The sequence below is a fragment of the Macrosteles quadrilineatus genome, unplaced genomic scaffold (assembly GCF_028750875.1).
Source record: "Macrosteles quadrilineatus isolate MER2022 unplaced genomic scaffold, UCM_ALF_1.0 Scaffold_2__2_contigs__length_208266976, whole genome shotgun sequence".
Classification (NCBI taxonomy): Eukaryota; Metazoa; Arthropoda; class Insecta; order Hemiptera; family Cicadellidae; genus Macrosteles; species Macrosteles quadrilineatus.
The window spans coordinates 1,695,740-1,708,264 of record NW_026542595.1 but is presented as its reverse complement, the minus strand read 5'-3'; the positions used below and the strand labels follow the sequence as shown (position 1 = coordinate 1,708,264).

Here is a 12,525-nt window from a genome sequence, read left to right as displayed (position 1 = left end):
TCTCCAAAGGTGAAATCTACACTGTACCAGACAACTGCCCATCTATCTTAGAACGTCAGTGGATTCGCAATCTACAAATCAAGCTATCTGAAATAGACAATCATCAAAAATCCTCACCATACACCATACACACCAAAGCAAGACAGTACAAAGTTGGAGACCGAGTCCAAGCACGGTACTGCTCAAACAACAAAAATCTGTGGAAACCAGGAACCACTATTAATAAGTACGGACTCTTACACTACCTAATTAGACTCGACAGTGGATATGTATTCAAGAGACACATCAACCTACTACGACAAACGGAAATGTCAAAAAAAAAAGTCTATCAAATTTGCTCCCACAGTGCAAGAAGCCACTTTAGAAGAACCAAGACCACATCATCCATTTGAAGACCTCATCACCATCCCACGAATCAATGAACAACCTCAACATGAGAGAGGAAATTAAAGTCCAGTGCTGCGCAGATCCAACAGAATATATCGCCAGCCTGAAAGCCATATTTGAAAGACTTTGTTACGTCTTAATTTTGCAAAAGTAAATCAAGTTTATTAATTGCATGTTGTATCATAACTTGACTGCTATACAGTGCATATTTTTTGACTACTACCCTCTGTAATGTTTCCAACTTAGGTTGGGCGTTTGTGTATTGTTAGTTGTAATGTGTTAGTTAAGTTTTTTTCACCTGAAGACGGGATCAGATTCCAGATCCCGAAACGTTGTGTATTGTTTTTTACATTCGTGATGGAAAATGTCCACAATAAACCTTTGAACAACATTAACTCACCATCACCAACAATGAACTTCAAACAAAGAAGTCTTAATTTTATTCTTCAACTAGCTGTACCCGCGGGCCTTGCCCCGTTTAACTTCTTAATTTTCAAGATGAGCTCGTTCGCATGGCTCAATCACGTCCTGGTTGAAGTTCGTTCGCTACGCTCACTCACCTTTAGGTTGGAGCTCGTTCGCTGCGCTCACTTGCCTTCAGGTAAGCTCGTTCGCTACGCTAACTCGCCTTCAGGTTGAAGTTCGTTCGCTACGCTCACTCACCTTTTGGTTGCAAATTAGCTGTTGTCATAAATTTAAAAAAAATAATAGTGCTGCACCCTGTTGGTAATCCTTGTAACTTTAATGCTATTGAACATCATAGAACAAAACCATCTTGTTTGATTGAAACAGCTGATAAGATTCATTAATTCCTTTTAAATATGAAAAATCATAAGGTTAACATGGGAAAATCCAGAGCCACTGGGGCGGAGTCCGAGAGTCCGATCAGAATAAAAACAACTTAGTTTTCCTATTTAATGCCTAAAGAATCGGTGTACCAAATTTCAGCCTCCTAGGTAAATGGGAAGTGGGAGAATTAGTGATGAGTGTGTCAGTGAGTCAGTGAGGGCTTTGCCTTTTATAAGTATAGATATTGCCAGTTTCAAAACAAATGATCTTTTCTAATAAGCGTGGGAGAATTATAGTATATCAACCACATGTTTAATAATTATACAATGTTCTATGTTGGCAATAAGTCAAAATCTATCATATGTTATTATTAATAATTAGAGTGTTAAATAAGTCATCAACAACATTATACATTTTGTATCAATCACTGTACACAATACATAATGTATTGTAAAATAAATATTTTAAAATGAAGCTACATTTTTCAATCATCAAAGTCAACAAAATATGCATGCATACACCAGGCCACGACAATATTGTAGATTTTGTGACACATATTTTTGTTATAACTTTTTTATTACTCAAGATACAACTTTGTACCTAATAACCTTTTCTATTGGCCATATTATTTTTATTAAAACAACGTTTTGACCGGTGTCCCATCTCGTACCGTTATCGAGATATAGTCGTTTCAATGCATAGCGCGTTCCGCCATCTTTATCTCCCTCCTCCCAAGTTCTCGACCACCTGAAAAGTAGGTGACATGAGTATTTTTTATCACCACAGTCCGTATTACAACTATCAGCAAAGATATTAGGGAGGTGGTAAGAAACTTCTGCAAGTAGATGTTAGGAATAGACAGAGTGTGGGTTAATAGAGCCCATCCCCTGGGTAGAGACGGGAAGTCAATCATAGCCCATATACCAGAAGATACGGATGTAACCTACATTCTCATTTATAAGAGATATAGTGGAGGGGAAATCATCGCTATCAATAAAAAGTCCAAATTTATTGAATGTTTAGAAGTTAATAAGGTTCATAATTATAATATTGTAAAGGCGAGTTTCATTAATGCACAAAACTCAATTTGTTTCCTGCCATTATGTTTAAATTATAACCACTGGGAGCAAGATTTTGAGGAATTAGAATTAGGGACGGCCCGGAAACAGTCAGGAAAAATTATAGCCTCAGGAAACAAAAACCTCTACCCCGATTCCCCGAGGTCCAACCTCTGTTTGCTCAGCACCGGATACTTGACGTGGCGGGGTCGCCAGTCGCAAAGCAGAGCCTGATTTTTGCATCCATGCTGCACTTCCTGACCAAGGACTGAAGTGGCGGGCTCGTCATGACCCACTGAGAATGCCTATCGGCAGTATAGATTAAATCAACCCCTGCAATACAACAAGGGCACTCCCAGGGATACTTTGTAGTAGTTCCAAATAATATTTTACAATAAAAGTTTACAACCTTTATTTAAGTTACCATGTAAACTAAAATAATAACAACAAACAATAATCATAACATGTGTTGACAAACTAAATACAATTAATAAACCAGCTGTCAATACACCCTCCCTTCTCTAATTTTATTTCCATTTATTTTCTCGCTTCATGTGGTGGCAGCGGTTTAGTACCATAATGTCAGAATTGTCGGAAATTAATAAATTGACAAAACAGAAGCCATCTCCACCTGTGAGTAATGTTCATTTAGAGCCACCAGAGCCTTTTGATACCCAGGAACCTTCAAAATGGTCTCAATGGATACAAGGAATTGAAGTTTATCGCTCAGCATCGGGATTATCAAAGAAAGAGGAGAACCAACAGGTCTAGGAAGTGAAGCTGATTTATAACTCACATCTCTTGGACTCCTGATAAAAGGAAGACTTATGAACAGGTGAAAAACAAATATAATGACTATTTCTTAGTTCGTAAAAACCTATTTTATGAATGAACAAGATTTCTTCAAAGAGAACAAAGACCTTGCTAAACTTTTAAAGCAATGGACAGGCTGAGCGTGCAGTTAAATTGCTAAAAACATTCTGAAGGAAAATCAAGATCCTTATGAGGACTTATTAGCATATCGTTCTACTCCACTAAGCTGCGGTTACAGTCTGCTGAGCTCCTTTTTTATAGGAAAACCAGGATCACTGTTCCTATTTCAGACGAATCATTGAAGCCTAAGTGGCCAGACTTGGAAAGCAATGGACAGTTCAGCGAACGAAAACACAAAACTACAACAGAAGACACAACGTAAAAGAGCTACATGTTTTGATTACGGGGTAAAAAGTGTGGGTGTCTAACCTGATGTAGCCTAATATATACTAGTGGTTGGAACAAATTTCAACACATATGGTCAACATCGATGGGAAATTTTATTGAAGGAGTTCCCGCAAACAATAGATTCCAAACATGTGTTGACCAATTAAATACAATTAATAAACCAGCTGTCACTACAATACCCAGTGACAGAGTCAGTCACCCTTTTAGTCACCTCTTACGACAAGCCTCAGAAGGCTGCGGTCCTATTCTAACCCAAAAAAATGCACAGGGGATAACATTTCTTATAAGCTAGTTGCTAGAATACAACATTGAATTTATTTGCCCTGAATTTATTTGCCCTAGTAATGAGCATTATTGTTTAACAGCGAGGTGGTGTGTGGGCGGGACCTGACTTGGAGCTGTTGACCGACCTTCATAACCAGTTCAACACCAGGTCGGACATCACCGAGACAATTGTTAGGTGTGTTTCTTGTGTTAAGTTTTAGTTGTAGTGGAAAGAAGCTCATACCTGAAGGAGTACCTACTTTACGGTAGTGGTAGTTCTGACGCTCCAGAGCTTAAGTGTAACAACGCAATAAAACAATATTGAAACAAATACATGCTGTTGCTGGTTAAACGTTGAATGCACTGATAACATTGCATACCCCCCTTGATTGATACCCTTTAATGAAAGTTCCTTTTATAAGCTACTTTAACAGGATCACTGTCTAACCACAGATGATGTTATTTTTACAGTAACAATGTATGTGCCGAAAAAATTTTATTTGTACTGCTGACTTTACTTGTTTCCCTTAACTTTTGGAATCAGTTGAATCTTCAACTTTAGATTGAAGACATTCCACTCCTATCATGTTGGAGGGTTGAGTAATTATTCAAGTGTTTAAAAGTACTTGAATCAAGACTAGTAGTTCCTTTGATCAATCATGTAATTTCAAACATACTTTATCATGTCAAATGTTATTAATAATTATTGTATGATGGCTATTACATTTGTATGAGTTGTTGGATGTGTAATAGTTATAATTTACCACTAGGGCGTAAAATGACTTCTTCTCATCTCAAGCTCCAGTTTCACTGAAAATGAGCAAAAAGTTGAAAAGAAACTTTTTGCCCATGTGAAGAACTACCTATATTTTTTGTGTTATTGAATATTTGAGCAAACAAAATCACAAAACAAAAAGTATGTAAAGATAACCTCTCAAAACGACTTCCACCTTTTTACTTCTCTGTGTGTGTGTGTGTGTCTGTGTCTGTATGTGCGGATGTGTACAGAGCTACAGACTACACCTGTGGTCCGATTTTAATAAAATTTGATATGTAGGTACTAATCCAATTTGATATGTAGGTACTAATCCATGATATCTCCAGGCGTTTTTCCATTTTTAGAAATTTTAATTTTTAATGGTGATTTCCCATAAAAACCCATAAAATAACAAAATAATACCCCCGCCGCAGCAAACCTGCAGACTAAGCGAATTTCCATTTGACTGATTGGATTCACACTGAAATGTCTACTTAAAAATATAACATTTATTCTTGATTTAAATAGAATTAGTTTAACAAGTACTTAGGTTTGCTGCATCAGGGAGGGTAAAACTGTTTTTTTGTTTTTTGTTTTTTTTTTTGTTAAATGTGAATAGTTAGTAAGAAATGAAAATATTTTCCAAATTTGATCAAAATATGTTCACAAACAAGCAAACTACAACAGTTTACTTATTCTCCATAAGAATAACATGGGAATTTTAAATTTACAATTTTTTTGAATTTTCTCCGTAACCATTAGGCGCATAATAACGCTTCAATATACTAAATTATTCGTTTTTTTAAGCTCTACAAGATGGTTTGGAAAGAAATTGCTAAATTTTATGTTTTTTGGGTCAAAAATGGGAAAAACCTATTTTTACCCCATAAAACCCCCCGTAAACCCCCGTTCCCATGGTCCGATCATGCTGGATCGCGAACTCGTTCGAATAAACGTACGTTTACACGTTTGTACCAAATTTCATCAAAATCGGATCATTTTTGCTCGAGTTATCGTGCTGACGGACACACACATATATATATATATATAATGAAGAAAGCATATTAACTCAGTACCCTGAAATTATTTTTATTTTTAAAACTCTACATGTTTCGACCTTTAGGCCATTTACAAAGGGGTCTGACTTAGGGGAGGTACGAATGAGGCATTAGTTCAAAATTCCTCCGTGAACAGCGCTGTAGTAGAGAGTACTTTGGCAAAGAAGGTTTACTAATCGCAAAAATAGTTCTGTTCATAAAATAAAATTATAAATGCCTCAAATTCAATTTTATTATTTTTTAATTATAAAATTAAACCATCATAACCTAACCGAACTAACCAAACTTGCTGTTAATGAAATAATATAACAAAAGTTTATTAATAGAAAAAATAATTCTGTTATAAAAATAATAAAACTAGAAATTGCTCTACTAAAATTTTATAATGACTTAATAATAAAATTAAACTGTCATACCCAAAACCAAACCAACCAAACTTGCTGATAATAAAAAAAATCTTGGACAAAAAGTTAATGCCACGAGCGGGATTTGAACCCGGGACCTTCAGCATATCAGCCCGGCACGCTAACCATTAGACCACCGAGGCCGATGACTACTGATCGTTTTGCTATGGTAATGGCGTTCCCTCAGCTAATAAGAAGCCCACAGCTGTCATCATAGCCTCTTCTATACCTCCCCTGAGTAAATACCTTTACAAAGAGTAACATTTAACCTCACTTCAAACACAAACAAATTAATTAACAAATAAACATCATGTGATGATCTTTACATATGATTTTCTTTTTTCTTAAAATGTATAGTAAAATAATCTTTGGTCATGGAATTTTGTCATATATATATATAAAATTTTATTATGGTTGTTTAATTTATCCTCCTCTTGATGTTTGTGTTAAATATTCTTTAATTTTAAAATTTTTTCATATATAGGATTTTGTTTCTTAACTTGCATCGTATTGATTATATTTGTTGGATCATTCTTGTAGCTGCAGTATATATGATATTCTTCTTTTGTATCTAATTTATTTCCTTTTGATCCATAGTCCAAAACTGTCATATCTGTTTCTACTTTAGTGAATTTATGATTCTCATTAAGCATGTGTTCTGCTACATTACTTTTCATACTAGTCACATTCTTTGATTCAAAGTTATTGTAAATTATGTTATTTTCCCATAAAAACCCACAAAATAAGAGAATATCATATTTAAAAAAAGCCGGTTTTGATTTAAATTAGTATGTGATGGTCCTTATTCTTAACAACATAGTGCAACCCTCCCCACATTGCTGTAAAGATTATGGTTCAAGAGTTATTGTAAATTCTGTTAATTTCCCATAAAAAAAACCCATTAGTCCAGCAGCTAGCTATACTTTAGTGTGCAAACTTGCGTATACTCAATATTCTTGCATAACGTTTTAGTTTGATGTCTAGGGAGTTTAAAAAACCTGGGTGTTTACCTCCTACCCCCCACGTTTTCCGGCTATGACGACATCATAATGGCGGCCGTTGATTTTTTTAAAGCGTATATTTCGCAAATTATTTGTTGGATCGGAATGAACTTTTTTTTGTTTGAAAGAGTTTGAATGCTATCTCTTTTACATTTACACATTTGTTGTATGTTTAGTACATTTTTCGTAATTTTGCAAAAACCTGTATTTTTTTTAAATATTTTTGTGTTATTTTTGTTTTTAACCTTTTATTGATACAATATATCAAAAACCACCAATAAAAAAAAATTGTAGAACATTTAAACAGCTTTACAAAATTACCAAATTTAATATGTTTTACTCAAAAGAATACGTTAAGAAACTATATAAATCTCATAAAAACACCTATTTTGGCGCAAAAACGCCTATTAGTCCGGCATCTAGGGCAGTGCGAAAGTCTTAAATAGACAGTTTTACCATTCAATGTTGATGTATGTGTCTAATGAAGTGTTTTCAACTCGGATGTCACGTCTGCACTGTGAGGTACCAAATTTTGAGGGGGGTAAAAAAACGTATTGATAGTCAACAAACACCATAACTTACCCGATTTTTATCCACAACATCCTACTCCTAGGCCTATGTGTTGGCCATAGCTTGGGCTATGGGCCAAAGAACGTAGGCCTACTTTTAATAACAGTGAAGTACACAAACACACCCACAACTACATATTTATTCATAATGGCACTCTTTTTCACCGTACAAAGTTAAACCGACCGATTTTACAAGTATTTATCACGGACAACGGCGACATAACCTAAAACTGGTGTTTGTTGATTGACGATAACAGACGATAACTAGACCGAATCCCCGATCAGCTGTTGGCTAGGTTTGTAGGCACTTATGCAAACCAATCCCTGTCTCTGATCACGGACGGTATGGTTATCTTGAGTGTGGGGGGTTCTTCCCGGAACCTCAATTGAGTCAAGGGTGTCGCCACCTCTGGTGGATAGGTTCATCCGGGTGGGTTCCACTTCTATACCTGCCTCCTTTTGGGAAACCCTGATGGCCTGGCAGTGATGTTGGGTCTGACGGGCAAACTAAGTAGATCGGGTGCTGTTCCCCTGCATATCTAAACTCTCCACAAGATCACACCACTTAGTTTTGCGATTTTCGGCAATGACTGACATAAGCTCTTCACCTGCTAGAAGTGTGTCCTCAGCAAAGGGATCATTGTCAAAGAGACCTTGGTATCGTTCTAGCAGTGGCTTTGCCTCTTCAGAGAGTCCTGCGATGTAATGGGTTCGACAGCCTCTAGGTATAATTTTTCTCGAGACCTGCTGGACAAGCTTAACGAAGGAGTCATACATATCAGGTTGTGGAGGGATATTGGCGATTTCTCTGTCAATGATCTCCCTAAAACCCGTCCAGTTGGCCTTTTTGAAATTAAACCTGTGCCTTAGAGGAACAACTTAAGGTTTAACAACAGCACTAACGGTGCATACTATAGGTTTATGTTGAGTTCGGGGAATCGGATCACTTACAGACTTTTCACACTGGGAGGCAATCCTGCTACTCAAAAAGATGTTGTCAGGGTTATAACCCCTCTTCCATCTACCGCTGTTAAAGGAGCAAGGGAGCTTAGGATCGTGTATGAGCTGCAGGTCATTTGCCTCAGCCTAGGTTTCAAGTTTTGTCCCATTTTCACTTGTCTCTTTGTATCCCCAAGCAATGCTCTGACAATTAAAATCCCCCAAGACGAAATTAATGTCATCATTGCATAGATTATCGGGCTCTGTAAGATTCGGGAGGCTTATACAAAGAGGTGACACTGTACTGTGGTGTCCTGACCATTAGTATCTCAGTATTGTTCCTCTCAGTCAGCGAAGCTGAGGTGATGTCATTGTATGGCCTGGCAAAAACAGCACTACCATATTGATCATGAGGTCTCTCTAGAAAAGTAAAACGTGTTGTGTGAACCTAACACGTTCCATAACAAATATGTTGTTGGTTGATGTTAGATTTACAATACATTGATGATTTAGTTAAAAATTGGAATATTTGTCAACAGTGTAAGGTAGTGAAATCTTTCAATTACATTTATTTAGTACACGTTGTAAGATTCTTCTTTACATGTTGGCTTCAAATATAGGTAGGTTTTTCAAGGTGAAACAATTTAAACTCGAGAAAGACATTGTCATACAGTATGATGCTAAGGGTATCAATACGTAAGTTTGAAGTGCATAAGAATTGCATACAGTAATGTATTGTCATACAGTGTGACGCTAAGGGTATCAATACGTAAATTTGACGAAATGCCGGCCATTTTACTATACACAAAGGGTATTGAAACGACGACGATGTCTAAACTGCCGCAGGAAATGTTCCTGATTTTGCTGAGATCGGGGACGACGACGATGACGCTTCCGTGAGTGCGGCAGTCAATGGTGATGTCTACACGTCCCTGGAAGATTTCATGATAAAAAAAACCATAATTGGCTATTTAGAATTTTGCATTGCTGCATTTTGTCTTTTTTTTAACCATTATCTTAATAATCGTTATGACATAAAGACAGGGTGTGTGTATTACAACCAAATTATTTAGAAAATTTGGTTAAACTATGAATAAAAATTGGTATTGGTATCAAGAAACGAGAATTGTTACATTTTGGTATCAACACTCACTATTTGTTGAAAAAAAAAATAATCTTGAAAAATCTGGAATTAGTCTTGAAAAGTCAGGAATTAGTCTTGAATTTGAAAATGGAAATAAACTAGACAGCCTGAATACACCACGACCAAACCAAGGCAGCCATCACAAGGCAAATGACTGCTGAGACCACCGCTGGAAGGAGGGTAGCATTGGTTTTGGGGAGGGGGGGTGGACGCTAAAAATAACTCGCCCTACGTCAAATTTACATGCAACACCCAACTAGGGATAAGTCAGTGTATCTTTGACAATTAAATCATATCAGTACAGTTTTTCATTTCTGTAGGCTATCTGCTATATTTCGTACTAAGTTGGCAAATAAGTTTCTAGGGTTTACTTTAAAAAAAAAAAAAAAAAAAAAAAAAAAAAAAAACAGACTTTGATTAAATTAAGTTATAAAATTGAATTTTGTGATGAAATAAACCTCTAAATATGTTGTTGTTATTTTATTTTTGTCATACACTAATAATAGAAATGATGAGGTACAGATGTTATTGAATACAATTTTCAATGGTAAATAAGTGGTTACAACAATTTTTCAGGGGGTGGGATTCGTGTCTAGACTGTGAATCAAAAGATTTATTATAAAATACCTACAATAAGGATGTAAATTGAACAATAATTTTGAAACAATATTTTAGTAAGATTATTAATTTTCTTTTCTTTTGTTACTGTTAATGAAATTGAGGTAGTTTTAGTCCCAAAATGGATCCTGGAGATGTCTATAGTTTGAGTTAATAATAAATGGAATGTTCTCACCAATCTTCTATAATAATAATTTTCTTCTGGATAGGCTTAAATCCTCCTTTCTTCAGTTAATTTGGATATTTTGACAATACTTCATTTCATAATTTCACAATTTATTTATCACAACTGTGTTTCTGTATGTTCTTCTTGGATGCCTTAACTGCACTGTCACTGTTCATTGTTGTAAATAATTTTGTAAATTATGGGGTTCACATAAATAAAAACATGGTTGAATTTTAGTGATAATCTTGAACCCAGATGTACTGTATTTTAAATGGAGGAATTGTTTTGAATAAAAATAATTTGATAAGTCAATGAATAAATTTTGATTTTAAAAAATATATATATATATATATATACAGGGTGGTAAAAAAGTCCCTGGACAGTTAAACATTAAAAGAAATAATGCAGATAGAGCTGCAATACTTGGTACAAAGTTACAGTGCATAAAACTCTATTTTAACACATATTCAGTGATCCAATAACTCTTCAGGGGGACGGCCCACAAGGAGTCGGAAGAAAATCTTAAATGGAAGCATAGGTCAATATGCACATTAAATTAAAGGTCTTCTTTAGTAGAATACAATGCCGCAAACCGCACTTCAAAAGGTTGATCCTGCGCAAAATGGCAGATGTTCAAAGATTTCTTGAATCCGCCATTTTGAATCTTTGAACGACTGCCATTTTTTACTCAGGCATTCTTTTGAGCTTCAATTTACGGCATCGTAATCTACTAGTGAAGACCTTTAATTTGATGTGCATATCGACCTATGCTTACGTTAACAATTTTCTTCCGATTCCTAGGGCTGTGCCCCCTGAGGATAAAGCGTATAATAGCAATGTAAATTAAATGAATCTTTGAACAACTGTCATTTTGTGCAGGGTCAACCTTTTGAAGTGCGGTTTGTGGCATTGTATTCTACTAAAAAAGACCTTTAATTTGATGTGCATATTGACCTATGCTTCCATTTAAGATTTTCTTCCGACTCCTTGTGGGCCGTCCCCCTGAAGAGTTATTGGATCACTGAATATGTGTTAAAATAGAGTTTTATGCCCTGTAACTTTGTACCAAGTATTGTAGCTCTATCTGCATTATTTTTTAAAATATTTTACTGTCCAGGGACTTTTTTACCACCCTGTATATTTATATATATGTTGAGACAATATGGTTTTAGTAATATTAACAATGAACATGAATAGATATTAAAAATATAACAAGATTTAGTTTAGAATTTAATTAGGCCTAATGAATATATTTGTAAACATTGGTTTTTGAGTCATTACAGTGTCTAAAATCAATATTATATGTGTAACCATTTGATACTGTAAATTTAAGAACATTTTCCTCTTCCCGCTCCCCCCCCCCCCCCCTATTGCTAATGCAAAGCATGGGAAAGAACGAATGCATTAAGAACGTTACAAATGTCGCCAACCTTGGACAAAGGACGTTCAACATGTTAGTTAAAAAAATAATTTTCACTTTCTGAATGTATTAAAATTTTAAGTACTGTAAATGTATTTTGTATTTTACTTCAAGTAAAAGTACTTAAGTTTTTTGTGACATTGTCAACTTATTTCATTTCTTGGCAATAATGTAGTATTGTATCTTTTTCATTTCATTTCAATATTTTGATTAGTCAAAGATTTTGAATTCACCTCTTGGATATTATTTTTACAATATTGAGTTAATAAATGGGACATGTCTACAGAGCAAACGACAGTATAACTTTCGGCTACAACTGTGGAGGAATGCAGGTGTTCTACCACCAGCCTTGTAGTGGCGCTGTGTTGGCAGGATTGCCTGCTCCCTCAGATCTCATGGGGGTGGTAGCACTGAAGGCCAAGCGTCGTCTGGAGAGGGACCATAGCATTGTCTTGTTGTAAGGTGAGACAAGTTTATGTATCATCATTTATTTATATTTACATTCATAAAATATAAAATTTTAGATGCTGAACAATGGGGAGCTGATGGTATCTTGATAGATACCATTTATATACAATCCTCGTACTTATCTAAAATTCAGAAAAGTTGTTTTAGTGATGTATCATTAACCCTCGAGCGGGCGCTTGTAGTTTTTGTTAATATAAATATGCATAATGGGTGTCGGCATCGTGTCCAGCTCTACACTTCACGCACGTCATCCTGGGAATGC

At 35.6% G+C, this 12,525-nt stretch overlaps 1 protein-coding gene across 2 annotated transcripts in view; it reads left to right on the top strand.

The window, feature by feature from the left end:
- The window catches only part of LOC128987130 (uncharacterized), a 139,399-nt gene that overhangs the window by 115,036 nt on the left and 11,838 nt on the right, over positions 1-12,525 (top strand). For both annotated transcript variants that reach the window (XM_054407849.1, XM_054407848.1), the window contains 2 exons: positions 3,821-3,915; positions 12,082-12,257. In XM_054407849.1, coding sequence (XP_054263824.1) covers positions 3,821-3,915; positions 12,082-12,256 — 270 coding nt within the window. In that variant the 3' untranslated portion in view covers position 12,257. The remainder of the gene's footprint in view (positions 1-3,820; positions 3,916-12,081; positions 12,258-12,525) is intronic.